General features: G+C 41.7%; 1 protein-coding gene across 1 annotated transcript; it reads left to right on the forward strand.

The window, feature by feature from the left end:
- The first annotated feature begins 312 nt into the window (after nucleotides 1-312).
- Nucleotides 313-19,765, forward strand: LOC120032479 (tetratricopeptide repeat protein 1-like). Its single transcript, XM_038978587.1, has 8 exons — nucleotides 313-348; nucleotides 11,869-12,457; nucleotides 12,645-12,705; nucleotides 12,792-12,904; nucleotides 13,390-13,426; nucleotides 13,730-13,878; nucleotides 18,888-18,942; nucleotides 19,373-19,765. Exons 2-8 carry the CDS (start codon nucleotides 11,891-11,893, stop codon nucleotides 19,507-19,509), a joined length of 1,119 nt encoding a protein of 372 aa, XP_038834515.1. The 5' UTR covers nucleotides 313-348; nucleotides 11,869-11,890; the 3' UTR covers nucleotides 19,510-19,765.
- The last annotated feature ends 1,018 nt before the right edge of the window (nucleotides 19,766-20,783 follow it).

Below are 20,783 nucleotides of genomic sequence, written 5' to 3' on the forward strand. Positions count from 1 at the left end.
CTTTAACACCAAAATATTCTAATATTCTTGCTAACATAGATAGAACACTCAAACATTTGAGTAACATTACAAAAACGCTTTCTCTCCCTAGAATTGTTAGCTGGATTTCTGAAAGGCACGTTTGAGAGAGATTCATTCATTCATTATTCGGTTTTTAATGGTTTTCTTCAGGGTGAAACCAAAGAATAATTCTGTGACGAAACAGACAGTATTTATGTGAAACATTCATTAAGTCAAGTGTTTCCTTAATGACTACATGTCCCAGAGTTCCTCGGGGTCGTAACCCTTATGTGATTGGATAAGCAAGCGGAAGCATTGTTTACAGAGGAAACGTCATCGTGAGTAGAGGTAGGACTGTACTAAATCGTAAATATGCAATATTATACTCCTTAACGAACCATTGTAAAAAAATATATATATGTTTACGATGGTGAAGAAGTAATTTAGCTTCAAGTATTGAAATATATATAGAAAACATAATTCAAATGTCACAATGTGTATAATTTGGGTCTGTAACTGTTAGGTAACATTATGCTAGCTAGCTAACGCATGAATTTAGCTGACTAGCTAGCAAGCTAACGTTAGCTTTATCGCTGAAGTAAAAATGTTTTTTTTTGCTGCTAGATAAGCAAACATAATGCTAATATTAAGTAAACAGTTTTGTAGCGAACGTAGTAGCTAGAAGTTTAAAAAAAGTGTCCATGCCTCTACATTCGTGTTAGAGAGGGAGCTGACAACAAGAGGCTTAAACGACGGTGATACATTGCCTTCAAAGTATTCATACCCCTTGATTTATTCCGTATTTGTTGTTACAGCCTGAATTCAGCAGTTTGTCTTTCTGGCTAAGTCTAAGAGTTTTACACACCTGGATTGTGCAATATTTGCCCATTTATTCTTTTCAAAATTCTTTAAGCTCTGTCAAATTGGTTGTTGATCATTGCTAGACAACCATTTTCAGGTCTTGCCATAGATTTTCAAGTAAATTTAAGTCAAAACTGTAACTCGGCCACTCAGGAACATTCACTGTCTTCTTGGTAAGCAACTCCAGTGTAGATTTGGCCTTGTTTTTAGATTATTGTACTGCTGAAAGGTGAATTCATCTCCCAGTGTCTGGTGGAAAGCAGACTGAACCAGGTTTTCCTCTAGGATTTTGCCTGTGCTTAGCTCCATAGTTTTTTTTTTTTTTACCTGAAAAACTCCTCAGTCCTTAATGAGTACAAGCGTACCCGTTACATGATGCAGCCACCACTATGCTTGAAAATATGGAGAGGGGTACTCAGAAATGTGTTATATTGGATTTAACCCAAACATAACACTTTGTATTTAGGACAAGATGTTAATTCAATCAATAAATCATTTTTTTATAAAGCCCTTTTTACATCAGCAGATGTCACAAAGTGCTATACAGAAATCCAGCCTTAAACCCCAAACAGCAAGCAATGCAGATGTAGAAGCACGGTGGCTAGGGAAAACTCCCTAAAAAGGCAGGAACCTAGGAAGAAACCTAGGGAGATTATTGTGCCGGGTGGAGATTATAAGAGTACATGGCCATTTAAGGACAGATTGTTCTTCAAGATATTCAAACGTTCATAGATGACCAGGAGTGTCAAATAATCACAGCGGTTGTAGAGGGTGCAACTGGTCTGTACCTCAGGAGTAAATGTCAGTTGGCTTTTCATAGCCGAGTATTCAGAGGTCGAGACAGCAGGTGCAGTAGAGAGAGAGTCGAAAACAGCTGGGAAAAGGTAGCACGTCCGGTGAACAGGTCAGGGTTTCCTAGCCGCAGGTAGAACAGTTGAAACTGGAGCAGTAGCACGACCAGGTGGACTGGGGACAGCCAGGAGTCATCAGGCCAGGTAGTCCTGAGGAATGATCCTAGGGCTCAGGTCCTCCGGGAGTGGAGGGAGAGCGAGCTAATTAGAGGGAGCATACTTAAATTCACACAGGACACTAGATAAGACATGAGAATTACACCAGATATAACAGACTGACCCTAGCCCCCCGGCACATAGACTATTGCAGCAAAGATACTAGAGACTGAGAGAGGGGTGTGTCGGGGGATACTGTGGCCTTGTCCGACAATACCCACAGACAGGGCCAACCAGGCAGTATATAACCCCACTAGAGGGATATCAACAGACCACCAATTTACTACCCTGAGACAAGGCTGAGTATAGCCCACGAAGATCTCCACCGCACAAGCCTGAGGGGGTGCAAAACCGGACAGGAAGATTACTTCTGTGACTCAAGTCACGCACCCCTCCTAGGGACGGCAAGGCAGAGCACAGTAAGCCAGTGACTCAGGCCGCGTAATAGGGTCAGAGACAGAGAATCCCAGTGGAGAGAGTGGAGCCGGCCAGGCAGAGACAGCAAGGGCAGTTCGTCGCTCCAGTGCCTTGCCGTTCACCTTCGTACCCATGGGCCAGACTACACTCAATCATAGGACCTACTGAAGAGATGAGTCTTCAGTAAAGACTTAAAGATCGAGACCGAGTCTGCGTCTCTCACATGGCTATGCAGACCATTCGATAAAAATTTAGCTCTATAGGAGAAGGCCCTGCCTCCAGCTGTTTCCTTAGCAAATTATAGGGACAATAAGGAGGCCTGTGTCTTGTGACCGTAGCGTACGTGTAGGTATGTACGGCAGGATCAAATTGGAGAGATAGGTAGGATCAAGCCCATGTAATGCTTTAGCAGTAAAACCTTGAAATCAGCCCTAGCCTTAACAGGAAGCCAATGTAGAGAGGCTAGCACTGGAGTAATATGATACATTTTTGGGGTTTTAGTCAGGATTCTAGCAACCGTGTTTAGCACAAAAGGTTTCTGATTTTTGCAATGTTACGAAGGTGGAGAAAAGCTGTCCTTGAAATATTCTTGATATGTTCGTCAAAAGAGAGATCAGGGTCCAGAGTAACGCTGAGGTCTTTCACAAGTTTTATTTGAGACGACTGTACAACCATCAAGAATAATTGTCAGATCCAACAGCAGCTCTCTTTGTTTCTTGCGACCTAGAACTAGCATCTCTGTTTTGTCCAAGTTTAAAAGTAAAACATTTGATGCCATCCACTTCCTTATGTCTGAAACAGAGGCTTCCAGGGTAGGCAACCTTGAGGAACGCCTATTACAATTGATTTGTCAGAGGCCAAACCATCCACAGAGTCGTCTCTGATATCTTTATGACATATAAGATTTAAACCAGTCAAGAACTTGTCTGTGTAGACCAATTAGGGTTTCTAATCTCTCCAAAAGAATGTGGTGATCGATGGTGCCAAAAGCAGTACTAATGTCTAGGAGCACGAGGACAGATGCAGAGCCTTGGTCTGACGGCATTAAAAGGTAATTTCACACCACGAGGGCAGTCTCAGTGCTATGATGGGGTCTAAAACCAGACTGAAGCATTTCATATACATTATTTGTCTTCAGGAAGGCAGTGAGTTGCTTCGCAACAGCTTTTTAAAAAATGTTTGCAAGGAATGGGAGAGTTGATATAGGATGATTTTTTAAATATTTTTTTTATTATTATATATATATATTTTTTTTACATTTTCCATGTCAAGGTTAGGCTTTTTCAAGAGGCTTTATTACTGCCACTTTCAGTGAGTTTGGTGCACATCCGGTGGATAGGGAGTAATTTATTATGTTCAACATAGGGGGGCCAAGTACAGGAAGTAGCACTTTCAGAAGTTTAGTTGGAATAGGGTCCAGTATGCAGTTTGATGGTTTAGAGGCAATTACTATTTTCATAAATGTGTCAAGAGCTCCAGGATTTAAAAACTTGAGTGTTTCTGTTGATCCTAGGTCCTGGCAGTTCTGTGCAGACTCGGGACAACTAAGTTTTGGAGACATACGCAGATTCAAAGTGGAGTCTGTAATTTGCTTTCTAATGATAATTATCTTTTCATCAAAGATGTTCATGAATTTATCACTGCTGAAGTGAAAGCTATCCTCTCTTGTTGAATGCTTTTTAGTTAGCTTTGCCACAGTATCAAAAATAAATGTTGGATTGTTCTTATTCTCCTTAATTAGGTTGGAAAAATAGGATGCTCAAGCAGCAGTGAGGGCTCTTTGATATTTCACGGTGCTGTATTTCCAAGCTAGTCGGAAGACTTCCAGTTTGGTGGAGCGCCATTTCCGTTCCAATTTTCTGGAAGCTTGCATCAGGGCTCGAGTATTTTCTGTAAACCAGGGAGCAAATTCTTCGAGACAAATGTTTTTTGTTTTTAGGGGTGCGACTGTGTCAAGGGTATGATGCAAGGTTAAGTTAAGATCCTCAGTTAGGTGGTTAACTGATTTCTGTACTCCAACGTCCTTAGGTAGGTAGAGGGAGTCTGGAAGGGCGTCTAGGAATCTTTGGGTTGTCCGAGGATTTATAGCACAGCTTTTGTTGATCCTTGGTTGGGGTTTGAGCAGATTATTTGTTGCAATTGCAAACTTAATAAAATGGTGGTCCAATTGTTCAGGGTTATGAGGAAAAACATTTAGATATATAATATTTATTCCACGGGACAAAACTAAATCCAGGGTATGGCTGTGGCAATGAGTACAGTAGGTCTGGATGACATGTTGGACAAAACCCACTGAGTCGATAATGGCGCCGAAAGCCTTTTTGAGTGGGTCTGTGGACTTTTCCATGTGAATATTAAAGTCCAAATGTTTTTATATTACCTGCCATGACTACAAGGTCCGATAGGAATTCAGGGAACTCAGTGAGGAACGCTGTATGCGGCCCACGAGTCCTGTAAACAGTAACTATAAGTAGGCTGCATAGATAACATGACTAGAAGCTCAAAAGATGAAAACGCAGTCATTTTCTTTTTTATAAATTGAAATTTGCTGTCCATAAATGTTAGCAACACCTCCACCTTTGCAGGATGCACAGGGGATATGGTCACTAGTGTAACCAGGAGGAGAGGCCTCAATTAACACAGTAAATTCATCAGGCTTGAGCCATGTTTCAGTCAGGCCAATCACATCAAGATTATGATCAGTGATTAGTTAATTGACTGACTTCCTTGGAAGTGAGGGATCTAACATTAAGTAACACTATTTTGAGATGTGAGATCTCAATCTCTTTCAATAATGACAGGAATGGAGGAGGTCTTTATTCCAGTGAGATTGCGAAGGCGAACACAGCCATGTTTTGTTTTGCTTAGCCTAGATCGAGGCACAGACACAGTCTCAATGGGGATAGCTGAGCTGACTACACTGACTGTGCTAGTGGCAGACTCTAAGCTGGCAGGCTGGCTATCTCATTGTGGAGCTAGAGGAGTTAGAGCCCTGTCTATGTTCATAGATAAGATGAGAGCACCCCTCCAGCTAGGATGGAGTCTGTCACGCCTCAGCAGGCCAGGCATGGTCCTGTTTGTGGGTGAGTCCCAGAAAGAGGGCCAATTATCTACAAATTCTATCTTTTGGGAGGGGCAGAAAACAGTTTTCAACCAGCTATTAAGTTGTGAGACTGTAGAGTTCATCACTCCCCCTAACTGGGAGGGGGCCAGAGACAATTACTCGACGCCGACACATCTTTCTAGCTGATTTACACGCTGAAGCTGTGTTGCACTTTGTGACCTCTGACTGTTTCATCCTAACATCGTTGTTTCAGACGTGGATAACAATAACCCTATACTTTCTACACTCGCCAGTTTTAGCCTTAGCCAGGGCCATCTTCAGATTAGCCTTTACGCTGGTAGGTCTGCCCCCTGGTAAACAGTGTATGATCGCTGGATGATTCTTTTTAAGTCTAATATTGCGGGTAATGAAGTTGCCAATGACTAGGGTTTTTAGTTTGTCAGAGCTAATGGTGAGAGGCTTCGGCGGCTCAGACCCGTAGCGGGTGGAGGAGAAACCTGAGAAGGCTCGGCCTCTGACTCAATCTCGTTGCTTAATGGGGAGAACCGGTTGGAAGTTTCTGTCGGCTGAATGAGCAACACCGGTTGAGTAGGGCGGAACACTCGAGGCTGTAATCCGAGCGTACTTTGCCACATTTTTTGACAGTATTACATTAGCGCCTTATTGCAAACAGGATGCATGTTTTGGAATATTTTGATTCTGTACAGTCTTCTATCTTTTCACTGTGTAAATCAGGTTAGTATTGTGGAGTAACTACAGTGTTGTTGATCCATCCTCAGTTATCTCCTATCACAGCCATTAAACTCTGTTTTAAAAGTCACCATTGGCCTCGTGGTGAAATCCCTGAGCGGTTTCCTTCTTCTCCGGCAACTGAGTTAGGAAGGACGCCTTTATCTTTGTAATGACTGGGTGTATTGATACAACATCCAAAGTGTAATTAATATGCTCAAAGATATTTTCAATGTCTACTTTTTATTAGTTTTACTAATAGGTGCCTTGTGGTTGAATCTGTGTTTGAAATTTACTGCTCAACTGAGGGACCTTACAAATAATTGTTTGTGTGGGGTACATATATGAGGTAGTCATTCAAAACTCATGTTAAACACTATTATTGCACACAGTGAGTCCATGCAACGTATTATGTGACTTGTTAAGCACATTTTTACTCCTGAACTTATTTAGGCTTGCCATGACAAAGGAGTTGAATACTTATTGACTAAATACATTTCAGCTTTTCATTTTTAATTAATTTGTAAAACTTTTTTTTTTAACAAATCCACTTTGACATTATGGGGTATTGTGTGTCGTAGGCCAGTGACAAAATCTACATTTTAATCCATTTTAAATTCAGGCTGTAGCACAACAAAATATGGAAAAAGTAAAGGGGTGTGAATACTTCCTGAAGTCACTGTATATGAATGCTTCCATACAGCTGTTACACAGTAGGTAGTGTAAAGCATAGCACAGAGAATGTTCGACCAACCTTTACTTGGCGATACTTCCTCAATTCCTGACTTTGAAGACAAAACACATCTTCTAAACTTCCATGTGTAGTTGCAGGGGGTTTGTTTGAATTTAGAAAATGCTCTGTTATTCAATTAAATAAAAAATATTTCTCCATTAAGTAATCCAACAATATGTACGCTGCCATCTTGTCTACTTCAAATCTTCTGTTATTGATTGAGACGGGTGTCCTACCCAAAGTGCAGCATGTCATGATGACACTCGCCTCTCGATCAATGGGAAGATTTTAAAATACAAGATGGCAGAGTGCACGTTGGATTACTTAATGGATCGTTTTTTAAATTTAATTGAATAACAGAGCATTTTCTGAATTCAAATAAACCCCTGCAACTACACATGGAAGTTTAGAAGACGTGTTTGTCGCCAAGTAAAGGTTGGTCGAACATTCTCTGTGCTATGCCTTACACTACCTACTCTTTAATGTCTGTATGGAAGCATTCGCATTTCACTGCCATTTCAAAGTGTAGCTGGGTCATTCTCACGAAACTGTCAAAAAATAATAATAATCCTTGTAATTTTTCCACCCAATTTTCTCTTGAATCACTGAGATTAGTCTGTACTTATCTATATCTTAATTATTGTTTTTTTAATCAGATGTTATGCATTTTACCAACATTTTCACAAAATTCTCATTACCTTAACAGTTCAAAAAAGTAATATACAAATCAATATTTCTAATATTTTTTTGCAATTGCTTACCTGATGAAAAGGTCTGAGTTAAACATAACACTGACAGGTTTCACACAAGGTGCTTGAGGTGCTTAAAGTACTTTAATTTGGCACTCTGAAATTCAAGTCCTGGAATTCCTTGAAAATCGGACATTTTCTCAACGTGGTACTTGGAAAAGTACTTGAATTAAAGTGAGTGGAACAGAAAATTATCAAATATGTTTATAAAAAAATCTTAGAAAAATATGTTGGTCTTGCAAATGAATTTCCAGGCAGACTATTGAGTTTTATTTCCTCATGTGTTTTGTGCTCTGGTTGCCAGGCGAGCTCGCTCATTACACCCACACTGCCACTCAGCCAGGCAGTTACAGAACTGACTGATTAGGCGCTGCCAAACATCACATGATAGCTAAAATGCTGGGCAAATGTAGATTCAATCCTGCTTTTTTTGCGTATGGGACATTTCTGGGATCTTTTAGTTCAGTTCATGAAACATGTGACCAACGAATTACTTGTTTTATATTTTTGTTCATTATAGTTTACCCACCTTTTTTTTACCACTACATCACTGAACCCAACCAGCCCACACCGTGTAAGGTGCAATAAAATGCTTCAGACTTCGACATTAACAGACACATCACTGTTATTACAGACACAGCACTGTTATTACAGACACATCACTGTTATTACAGACACAGCACTGTTATTACAGACACAGCACTGTTATTACAGACACAGCACTGTTATTACAGACACAGCACTGTTATTACAGACACAGCACTGTTATTACAGACACAGCACTGTTATTACAGACACATCACTGTTATTACAGACACAGCACTGTTATTACAGACACAGCACTGTTATTACAGACACAGCACTGTTATTACAGACACATCACTGTTATTACAGACACAACACTGTTACTACAGACACATCACTCTGTCACAGACACATCACTGTTACTACAGACACATCACTCTGTCACAGACACATCATTGCCAGCATGGGTGAATCGGCCCTGAAGAGCCACATGAAGGGGGAGAGACACAACACTGCATCCTGCTCTGGCGCCAGTTCTACATTGTGACTTTTTCTCTTCAACAAGCTCAAGTGCTTTTTTTGCCAATCTCCTCATTCAGGGGCGCCCGGGATATTCAGCTTTATCAAGCGGTTCTGGTGACAGTTCGCATGCCGTTTTCCTCACACAGCCCACCCGCCCTTCTCCCGACCGGTGACACTATAAAGCTGCCAGTTGGAAGCAAGACGCTTTTTCGTAGTTAAGTAGTAGATTCTCAAATACCCCAAAATATAAACGCAACATGCAACAATTTTGAATATTTCACTGTTGCAGTACACGTAAGGAAATCAGTCAATTGAAATAAATTCATTAGGCCCTTATCTATGGATTCCACATAACTGGGAATACAGATATGCATCTGTTGGTCACAGATACCTTAAAAAAAGGTATGAGAGTGGATCAGAAAACTTTGCGTCTCCTTTGCATAGAGTTGATTAGGCTGTTGATTGTGGCCCGTGGAATGTTGTCCCACTTCTCTTCAATGGGTGTGCGAAGTTTCTGGATATTAAGAGAACTGGAACACGCTGTTGTACATGTTGATCCAGAGCATCCCAAACATGGTAAATGGGTGACATATCTGGTGATTATGCAGGCCATAGAAGAACTGGGACATTTTCAATTTCCAGGAATTGTGTGCAGATCCTTGTGACATGGAGCCGTGCATTATCATGCTGAAACTTTGAGGTGATGACAGAGGATGAATGGCATGACAATGTGTCTTTAGGATCTCGTCACAGTATCTCTGTGCATTCAAATTGCCATCGATAAAATGTAATTGTGTTCGTTGTCCGTAGCTTATGCCTGCCCATACCATAACCCCACCGCCACCATGGGGCACTGTGTTCACAGTGGTGACAGCAAATCGCTCGCCCACACAACGCCATACATGTGGTCTGTGATTGTGAGTCCTGTTGGACGTACTGCCAAATTCTCTAAAACAACGTTGGAGGTGGCTTACGGTAGAGAAAATAACATGAAATGATCTGTCAACAGTTCTGCTGGACATTCCTGCAGTCGGCATGCCAATTGTATGCTCCCTCAAAACTTGAGACATCTGTGGCATTGTGTTGTGACATTTTAGAGTGGCCTTTTATTGTCCCCAGCACGAGGTGCACCTGTGTAAGGATCATGCAGTTTAATCAGCTTCTTGATATGCCACATCTGTCAGGTGGATGGATTATCTTGGCAAAGGAAAAAAATACTCACTAACAGGGATGTAAACAAATTTGTGCACAAAATTTGAGAAAATACGATTTTTGTGCGTATGGAAAGTTTCTGGGATCTTTTATTTCAGCTCATGAAACATGGGACCAACACTTTACATGTTGCATTTCATATTTTTGTTCAGTGTACAATACTATCATTAAGCTGGAATTGTTTAGGAATATGAATGGGAAATGTGTGTTTACCAGTATGTCCTAAATTCTGCTCATCACTACTCAAATTACAACATCATCAGTACTGATTTACCACTCATGTACACTATATATATACAACAGTATGTGGTCATCCTTTCAAATTAGTGGATTCGGCTATTTCAGCCACACCCTTTACTAACAGATGTTTAAAATCGAGCACACAGCCATGCAATCTCCATAGACAAACATTGGCAGTAGAATGGCCTTACTGAAGATCTCAGTGACTTTCAACGTGGCACATCTGGCAGTCCGACGGTCAACTCTGGGTTTGGCGGAAGCCTGGAGAACGTACCTTCCCCAATGTATAGCGCCAACTGTAGCGTTTGGTGCAGGAGGACTAATGTTCTGGGGGTGTTTTTCATGGTTCGGGGACCCTTAGTTTCAGTGAAGGGAAATCTTAATGCTTCAGCATACAATGACATTCTAGATGATTCTGTGCTTCCAACTTTGTAGCAACCGTTTGTGGAAGGCCCTTCCTATTTCAGCATGACAATGCCCCCGTGAACAAAGCGAGGTCCATACAGATATGATTTGTTGATCGGTGTGGAAGAACTTGACTGGCCTACACAGAGCCCTGACCTCACCCCCATCGAACACCTTTGAGATGAATTGGACTGCGAGCCAGGCCTAATCGCCCAACATCGGTGCCCGACCTCACTAATGCTCTTGTGGCTGAATGGAAGCAAGTCCCGACAGTAATGTTCAAACATCTAGTGGAAAGCCTTCCCAGAAGAGTGGAAGCTGTTATAGCAGCAAAGGGGGAACCAACTCCATATTAATACCCATGATTTTGGAATGAGATGTTCCATGAGCAGGTGTCCACATATCTGGTGTCCACACATCTGGTGGCGCCTAGAAACAATTGCAAAATAAGAACTATTACAAATTGATGGTCCTTGAAAAGAAATACACTACATTACCAAAAGTATGTGGACACCTGCTTGTCATACATCTCATTCCAAAATCATGGGCATTCATATGGAAATGGTCCCCCCTTTGCTGCTATGTTAGCCTCCACTCCTATTTTTGAGTTGCACCCCCTTTTCCCCTCAGAACAGCCTCAATTCGGCAGTTTATGGACTCTAGAAGGCATTCCACACTGATGCTGGCCCATGTTGAGTGTGAAAAACCCATCAGCGTTGCAGTTCTTGACTCAAACCGGTGCACCTGGCACCTACTACCATACCCTGTTCAAATGCACTTAAATATTTTCTTGCCCATTCAGCCTCTGAATGGCACACGTACACAATCTGTGTCTCAGTTGTCTCCAGGCTTAAAAGTCTTTAACCTGTCTCCTCCCCGTTGTTAGGTTCTGAACATATTTCAAGCTAGAATCCAACACTTGGTGAAAGCTATGTCATGGAAAGAGCAGGTGTTTCTAATGCTTTGTACACTTTGTATTTTGTTTTATTCAAATAAAACATTTCATAAAATGACCCGAGAAATTAATCCAGACGCATTTCGGTAATGAGATTTTGGGGTGAAAATTTAAAAAATGTGTTAAATGTTAATGTATTTAAAATAAGACACTATCCCAAAAACTACACATCTTAGTCCTCAGAATGATAGTTGATAGTTTTTCAGATGCATCATGGTTTTGTAACTCAATTTGCTACAGACATTTTAAAACTGTTTTAATGAGAATCACCCTCCTAGCAGAGATTTGAGCGCTCGAGACCACGGCTCTGGCTAGCTATGTGAATTATATTATCTCTGGTCAATGGTATCTCAGTGCACTGTAACATAGTCTATCCTTATGTTAAACTGAGATGCAGGTTAAATTGACAGAATGTAGAACTGACTACAACGCCTTCTTCTTATGTGAAGTTTTGTACAGGGAGAAAATTGTATGGATTCCACAGCAGAAAAGGAGTCCGAGGTGCTCCTTGACAAGATGACCAACTCTCTGACCAATGCTATGAGAGTATCCGAACAGCATGAATGTCCAGACAGCCAAAGCACAGCAGCCCACAGGGGTACTGAGCAGGAGGACGATGCCTTCTTTGACTGTGAGGAGTCTCTGGATGGAGCAGACGGCTCCATGGGTGACAAGGAAAGGAAGACTGACTGTTCAGAAGCCCCACCATTATGCCAGGGAGCAGAGGGAGACAGTAAAGAGACAGTCAGATTGAACAACTCACAAAACACAGAGGAAGTACACATCAATGCAGAGTTAGGAGAAGCTGAGTTGTCAGGGGTGAGAACGACAATATTGGAAGATAAAGAGGGGGAGAGAGGTGAAGGAATGGAGGAGGAGAAAGAGAGTTGGGATGAGTGCACTGAAGAAGACATGAGTTTGGCAGTTGAAGGGGGAGATTCTGATACTGAACTGAAAGGAGAGGAGAACCCAGCTCCTGAGTTTGACGAGGAGTATCTGAGAGAAGTGGAGAAAGTCCTGACAGAGGAAGAAAAGGAGGTGAATTTTATCCTAGTCTAAACATTAGTTTCCTACAACGTGTTTCTGTTATAATAATAAATCACCAAAATGCAATATGCTTTTTTTCCAACTTGAAACTCTACAACCATCATTTGGTGCTTAGTAAGTTGACATTGCATAAGCTCCCCATCTTTTGTGTTTAATGTTTGTTTCCTTTGTGCCATAGAGCCGCAGAGAGGAGAGCATGACACTAAAGGACAAGGGGAACAGTCAGTTCAAGAGTGGAGGTAAGCTGCTGTAGGCTAAACTGCTGTAGGGCGGCTGTTAGAGGAAACGTGTCAAATAGGAATTGACTGACCCTTTATCTTCCTAGAGCACACTGAGGCAGAGGAGTCTTACACGGCAGCTTTGGGAGTGTGCCCTGTGTGTTACAGCAAGGAGAGGGCTATTCTCTTCTCTAACCGTGCTGCTGCCCGCCTGCACCTGGTAAGACTGATGGTAACAATAAACTTAACCAAGTGGGGAATTCTGAGGACCTATCTGAGTTTATCTTGATTGTTATTACCCTCCTGAGGTTTCCTAAACTTCTGTTTGTTTTGTCAAAATAACTTATCAGACGGCTACCTAATATAAATTATAACATATGGCTAAAGTGTACCTTTTATGGCACAATTGTATCAAGTAAACTATCTTCTACTATTGCGAAGTCATGTGCAAGGTTTAGTGGTGGGGCAAAAAGACGCAGAGCTCTTGTGACACCTAGTGGTACTCCACTGTAGCTATAGGTTTGAATGGGAACTATGCTCTTGCCTGATTCATTCGAGTCCTATGTGTCAAGACATCAACAGGTCATTTGGAGTTGATGATGTCATCTCATAACTATTCCACCCAAACAAATGTACAACACCTAGACAAATACACAACAAAATGCAGACTTGAGTTTCAATCAAACCTTTTTTCCCCGCCAACAGGATAAGAATGAGAAAGCCATTGCTGACTGCACAAAAGGTGAGACTGTTAAATCTGTATGTATTGTAATTCAACCATGTCAGATGATTGAACTGTCTGGGACCCGGTGTCCTGCTTTACCAGTGTATGGTGTGTGTAGCGAACACACTGCCCACTCCAGAACCCCCCCATGTTTCTACATATTTTCTGTTCACCCAAACCAGGTGTATCCGGTAAATAGCAGTTGCTATTATCAAAATCACCAACACCAGGTGCAGATTTGGGTGAATTACATTTATTCATACCCATTGCTACATAACTAGCACTCTGAACATTTGTTTCCTTGTTTTTTTTCACCTCCAGCTATAGAGTTGAGCCCAAACTACATGCGGGCGATCCTGCGGAGGGCAGAGCTCTATGAGAAAACAGACAAGCTGGATGAGGCTTTGGAAGACTACAAGGCTGCTCTGGAGAAAGACCCAAACCTTCCTTCAGCCAGAGAGGCCTGCATGGTTAGTGGCAAAAACGGACATTTAACTCAAAGTAACGATTTAGCAGAACAGAGAAAGCTTGCACTTAACGGTCACTATTCAGTAGATGCACATAGTTCACTTTTAACACTTGGAGACTACTCTACTGTATAAGGGTTGGGTTTTACATGTTGGATGAAAAAACAAGATTTTGATATGAGGCCCACTTATTTGACAATTTCATTGATCTTGCTCGTTCAATAGCTAGGGTTCGAATTGATCATCACTGTTTAACTTGCAATATTGATGTGAGGCAAACTGAAATGGCTTGGACAAAGGGTTTTTCATCTTTCCATTCAATGAGGCTGTCTGTGCTGGAGTTGGCTGTATCTGTGTCAAGGGTAGAGATGTTTTTTTTTGTTCTGAATGAGGCCATGCATAGCAACAGGAGCCAAGCAGCAGCTCTTACTAATGTAGCCATGAGGAGGCGGCTTACACAACACAAGCTCACAGCGCACGCATCTCAAATGGCACCCTATTACATATATAGTGCACTAAGTAGTAGAGCAGGGACGATAAACCCAAAATGATCGACACCGACCGCTTATCGCAGGTATTTTGCTGAAATCGTTAATTACGATAAGTAGCCTATACTAGAGAAATGTGAAGTTTGAAATTAAATAAGTTTGCTAATATGGGTCATTGTTAATGGGACAATTGTTGGCTACAACCATCAACCTAGTAGTAGTAGTAGTAGTAGTAGTAGTTTAAAATATAATAATAATAACTGGTGCTCGACATTAATGTTATAAACGTATCGTTCTATTTATCATCATCGCATCAATTCAGGCAATTTATTGCAACATGGATTTTTGTCCATATTGCCCAGTTCTTTAAAAAAACATTTTTAACCTTTATTTAACTTGGCAAATCAGTTAAGAACAAAATCTTATCATACAATGACGGGTTACCCCGGCCTAACCCGGATGACGCTGGGCCAATTGTGTGCCGCCCTACGGGTGCGCACAACTGGCCTATCCTAGTGCACTTTATAAGGGATTAGGAACCATTTGGAACGCGGTCGCCCCATCTTGGCCTGGCCTGAAACAGAAGAGTAGACCGAGGCAAGGAGAAGACAGATAAAATATGGAGAGGAAGGAGCATAGTGCAATTACTTTCATATGAAACTACACCGGAAGACACTAAATGGTCTCAAAATACTCTGTCTAATGTATCTCCTCCGGCCCTGACACACACACACACGTACCCAAGAATCAACTCCACTCCTCCCAACAGCTCCAGATTTCCTTTGTTTGGTCTAGAATGGATAATGTGAGATGAGAGCAGTTACAGAGCCTTCAGAAAGTATTCATACCGTTTGACTTATTCCACATTTTGTTGTTACTGCATGAATTAAATATATATTTATTATCTGCCAATCTACACACAATGACCCATAGACAGTGAATTGTTTTTAGACATTTTTGAGACATTTTCAAATTGATTGATTAAATGAAATACAGAAATATCTCATTTACATAAGTATTCACAACCCTGAGTCAATACTTTGTAGAAGCACCTTTAGCAGTGATTACAGCTGTGAGTCTCTAATAGTTTTACACACAGATCTGTCAAATTGGTTGTTGGTCATTGCTAGACAACCATTTTAAAGTCTTGCCATAGATTTTCAAGTAGATTTAAGTCAAAACTGTAACTCGGCCACTCGGGAACATTCACTGTATTTTTGTTAAGTGTAGATTTGGCCTTGTGTTTTAGATTATTGTCCTGCTGAAAGGTGAATGCATCTTCCTGTGTCTGGTGGAATGCAGACTGAACCAGGTTTTCCTCTAGGATTTTGCCTGTGCTTAGCTCCATTCTGTTTATTTTTTATCTTAAACTCCCCGGTCCTTAACAATTACAAGCATACCAATAGCATGATGCTGCCACCGCTATACTTGAAATATGGAGAGTGGTACTCAGTAATGTGCTATGTTTGGGGAAAATCCAATAACATTTTCTATTCAGGAAGAAAGTGAATTGCTTTGCCTATTTTTTTTGGCAGTATTACTTTAGTGCCTTGTCAATTAGGTTAGTATTGTGGAGTAACTACAGTGTTTTCTCCTTGCACAGCACAGCCTTTAAACTCTGTAACTGTTTTAAAGTCACCATGGTGAAATCCCTGAGTGGTTTCCTTCTTCTCCGGCAACTGAGTTAGGAAGGACGTCTTTGTAGTTACTGGGTGTATTGATACAACATCCAAGGTGTAAATAATAACTTCACCATACTCAAATAGATATTCAATGTCTGCTTCTTTATTTATTTATTTTATCTTTTTGCGATCTACCATTAGGTGCCCTTCTTTGCAAGCCATTGAAAAGCCTCTCTGGTGTTTGTGGTTGAATCTGTGTTTGAAATGTACTGCTCAACTGAGGAACCTTACAGATAATTGTATGGGTGGGGTACAGGGATGAGGTAGTCATTCAAAAATCATGTTAAACACTTGTTGCACACGGAGTGAGTCCATGCAATTTACTATGTGACTTGTTAAGCACATTTTTACTCCTGAACTTATTTAGGCTTGCCATAACAAATGGGTTGAATACTTATTGACTCTAGACATTTTATCTTTTCATTAATTCATTTGTAAAAAATAAAAACAATTAGAAGAACATAATTCAACTTTGACATTATGGGGTATTGTGTGTACAGTGAATTCGGAAAGTATTCAGACCCCTTTACTTTTCCCACATTTTATTACGTTACAGCCTTATTCTAAAATGGATTACATTTCCTCATCAATTTACACACAATACCCCATAATGACAAAGAGAAAGCGTATTTTTTTTTTAGAAATGTTTGCAAATTCATAACAAATGAACAGAAATATCTTATTTACGTAAGTATTCAGACCCTTTGCTATGATACTCGAAATTGAGCTTAGGTGCATCCTGTTTCCATCGATCATCCTTCGAGAGTCCAAGTTTCTACAACTTGATTGGAGTCCATCTGTGGTAAATTCAATTGGACATGATTTGGAAAGGCACACTGTCTATACAAAGTCCCACAGTAGACAGTGCATCTCAGAGCAAAAACCAAGCCATGCGGTCGAAGGAATTGTCCGTAGAGCTCAGAGACAGGATTGTGTCGAGTCACAGATCTGGGGAAGGGTACAAAAACATTTCTGCACCTTTTTAAAGGTCCCCAAGAACACAGTGAACTCCATCATTCTTAAATGGAAGGTTGGAACCTCCAAGACTTTTCCTAGAGCCTGCCGCCTGGCCAAACTGCGCAATCGGGGGAGAAGGGCCTCGGTCAGGGAGGTGACCAAGAACCCGATTGTCACTCTGACAAAGCTCCGGAGTTCTTCTGTGGAAATGGGAGAATCTTCCAGAAGGACAACCATCTCTGCAGCACTCCACCAATCAGGAATTTATGGTAGATTGACCAGACGGAAACCGCTCCTTAGTAAAAGACACATGACAGCCCGCTTGGAGTTTGCCAAAAGGCACCTAAAGGACTCTCAGACCATGAGAAACAAGATTCTCTGGTCTGATGAAACCAAGATCGAACTCTTTGGCCTGAATGCCAAGCGTCTCGTCTGGAGGAAACCTGGCACCATCCCTACGGTGAGGCATGGTGGTGGCAGCATCATGCTGTGGGGTTGTTTTTCAGTGGCAGGGACTGGGAGACTAATCAGGGTCGAGGGAAAGATGAACGGAACAAAGTACAGAGAGATACTTGATTAAAAACCTGCTCCAGAGGTCTCAGGACCTCAGACTGGGGCGAAGGTTCTCCTTCCAACAGGATAACGACCCTAAGCACACAGCCAAGACAACGCAGAAGTGGCATAGGGACAAGTCTCTGAATGTCCTCGAGTAGCCCAGACAGAGCCCAGACTAGAACCCGATTGAACTTCTCTGGAGAGACCTGAAAATAGCTGTGTAGCGACGCTCCCCATTCAACCTGACAGAGCTTGAGAGGATCTGCAGAGAAGAATGGGAGAAACTCTCCAAATACAGGTATGTCAAGCTTATAGTGTCATACCCAAGAAGACTCGAGGCTGTGATCGCTGCCGAAGGTGCTTCAACAAAATACTGAGTAAAAGGTCTGAATACTTATGAAAATTTGATATTTCAGTTTTGTATTTGCAAAAATGTCTCAACCTGTTTTTGGTTTGTCGTTAGGGGGTATTGTGTGTAGATTGAGGGGGGAAAAGCTATTTCATCAATTTTAGAATAAGGCTGTAACTTAACAAAATGTGGAAATAGTCAAGGGGTATGAATACTTTCCGAATGCACTGTAGGCCAGTGAGGAGAATCTCAATTTAATCCATTTAAAATTCAGATTCAAACACAACAAAATGTGGAAAAAGTTGAGGGGTGTGAATACTTTCTGAAGGCACTCTATGTCCTTGGAGGCATGCTGTATAGACCAGCGCCCTAGATATAATATGCCAATAATTACAAAGCAGAGAAAAGGGGTCCTTCTGACCTGAGGTGGATAATGAGATATTACTGTGATGGATTGAGGGGAAAAACCTGTGGGGCGGCCTAGTGGTTAGAGCGTTGGGCCTGTAACCGAAAGGTTGCTGGATCGAATCCCTGAGCTGACAAGGTAAAATATGTCGTTCTGCCCCTGAGCAAGGCAGTTAACCCACTGTTCCCCGGGCGCCGAAGACGTGGATATCGATTAAGGCAGCCCCCCGCACCCTCTGGTTAAATGCGGAAGACACATTTCAGTTGAAGGCGTTCAGTTGTACAACTGACTATGTATCCCCCTTTCCCACTACGTCTGAGGTTACTAGCTCTTCTCCAGGGGTTAAGGACAAGTGTAATGCAATAGTCCCACCACAGTGATGTTGTCAAGACAACCAGGGGGTAAAGTAGTAACACCATGTCCTTGAAGTTCTATTCCAAACAAGTAAAGGTTGTGAGATCAGAGGGAGCTAAATCATATCTGATGCGCACTGTTGTGTGTGTGAAATGTTGGGGCCACAGAATAGTAACCAGCCACCTTGACTGACTGACTCTCTTTCTATCTCCTCCATACAGCGGCTTCCACAACAGATCCACGAGCGAAATGAGAAGCTGAAGGAAGAGATGATGGGTATGAGACCTTTTTGTATTTTACACCTACTGCTTTTCTCTTGCTTTGCGTAGATTGGACCCCCAGGGGAACGTTTCAAAAGGCTAGAGACTAAAGTACATTCACTGATCGGCAAGAAACACTGAATGGTGCACTGTGATATGTTAAATCAGATTGTTAGCAAGTGAGGGTGGCTGCAACATGCCATTGCAGTTTTAGGGTGGTTCTGTTCCATCATGGTCACCTATAATGTTGTGTGGATCCAGCTGTTACTCACTAGGCTGGGAGTGGTAAACCAGTGTGTAGGTAGGAAGGAGAAAGGTTGTTTAATAATACGGACCTAAATGGAAATGTTTTCATGTGTTATTGGTCATTTTATTGTTTTCATCACAATTTTCATCATAATTTAGTCTTTGTGTATTTTGCCTTTACCCTGTCTGTTTGTCCATAGGCAAGCTGAAGGACCTGGGCAATATGTTCCTACGGCCTTTTGGTCTGTCCACCTCAAACTTCCAGATGAACCAGGATACAGGCACGGGATCCTACTCCGTCAACTTTGTTCAGAGTCCAAATAACAACAACAGATAACAGCATGACAAGCCAGTCTGAGAGCCGTCACACCTGGCTGGCCTTCCATCCCCAGAGCTAAGAGACTGACACTCAGGACCCTCCACTGGTGTGTCAGAGGTCTGAGTGGGATCCGTTTGAAATCCACACGACAAATGAGTCTTTCATGGTTAAATAAGATGTGATAGTGTGTGTGAGAGTGTACTGTTTAACCGTCTGAAAAGTAAACTGTGTTTCCTAAGGGTATAGCCATTAAATGATCAATGACTGTTACTTTGCAGCGTTGTCCTTGTTTTTATATGGAGCTATTTCCTTTGTCACTTCTTTGAGGTCAGGATGTGAGGATTGAAAGTCATTGGCCCCATAAACACTCAGGTTATACTGATGTACAACACATTTGACAACTTCTGAAGAATATCTGTGGTATCGCACCTTTTTGTCAAATGTGTTGTACATCAGTTGTACAACCTCAGTGTACAGGGCCAGAGTGTAGTTGTTAAATTGTGTTGAAAGGATTAACTACTCTGTGTAGGCCTTTTTCATTTGCTTAAATATTCAGAGATATTGGTGTCAAATGGTGAATTACAGTACAATATAGAAAAACACACCAAGTACAAAGGCAAAAAGCAGATTTACTGATTTTAGGAGATATACAGTAATTACAAAACAGGATTTCCCACATCCACCAGTCTGTTAAGTCAAGACATTATTAGATTGTATCAAAACGCATACATGTACACGAGATGGCGAGAGATGAGCCACGGCTGATTCAGTCACTGTGGCTCTCTTCAGCTGCTCCTGACTGACTTGACCATGTGTTTGTTTCCCTTTGGGAATCCCCAATCCAGCCTGTGACCTCACAATCGGTCCAGTCAACTGGCTGCTTGTCTTGAAGTGAGGAGGAAAGTCAGGGAGGAAGATTGTGGTTTTAACCCTAGAGAGTGACTGGAGAGGGACATCTGGCAAGGAAAATGACATGTACGCTTAAATTTGCACATAAAATGTCATGTCATCAAATAATCTATGTGCTGGATGAGTTGGGCTTCAGCGTTAGTGTGATTGAAATTTAAAGGCAATGTTCCTGCGTTAGTGGAGACTGCATTCGTGTTAAACGCTGCATATGTCGGCTCATAAGGAAATTACCTTTAAATTTCTTACGCTTCAGCGAAACTGAGTGAATGGAGCCCTACAGGACACTAAGTGGGGGAGCGTGATATCTTTGATTTTCTGTATCTGCCAGTCAGTTGTAGATTACACACTTTAAGTACTGCATCTCCCCAGGAACAGTCTAGACA

This window comes from Salvelinus namaycush, chromosome 3, assembly GCF_016432855.1.
Source record: "Salvelinus namaycush isolate Seneca chromosome 3, SaNama_1.0, whole genome shotgun sequence".
In the NCBI taxonomy this organism is placed as follows: Eukaryota; Metazoa; Chordata; class Actinopteri; order Salmoniformes; family Salmonidae; genus Salvelinus; species Salvelinus namaycush.

Coding starts and splice junctions, on each gene's coding strand:
- LOC120032479 (XM_038978587.1), top strand. CDS start 11,891: ATGGATTCCACAGCAGAAAAGGAGTCCGAGGTGCTCCTTGACAAGATG. Junction 12,905..13,389: donor CTGCTGCCCGCCTGCACCTG/GTAAGACTGATG, acceptor CCCCGCCAACAG/GATAAGAATGAGAAAGCCAT. Junction 18,943..19,372: donor GCTGAAGGAAGAGATGATGG/GTATGAGACCTT, acceptor GTTTGTCCATAG/GCAAGCTGAAGGACCTGGGC.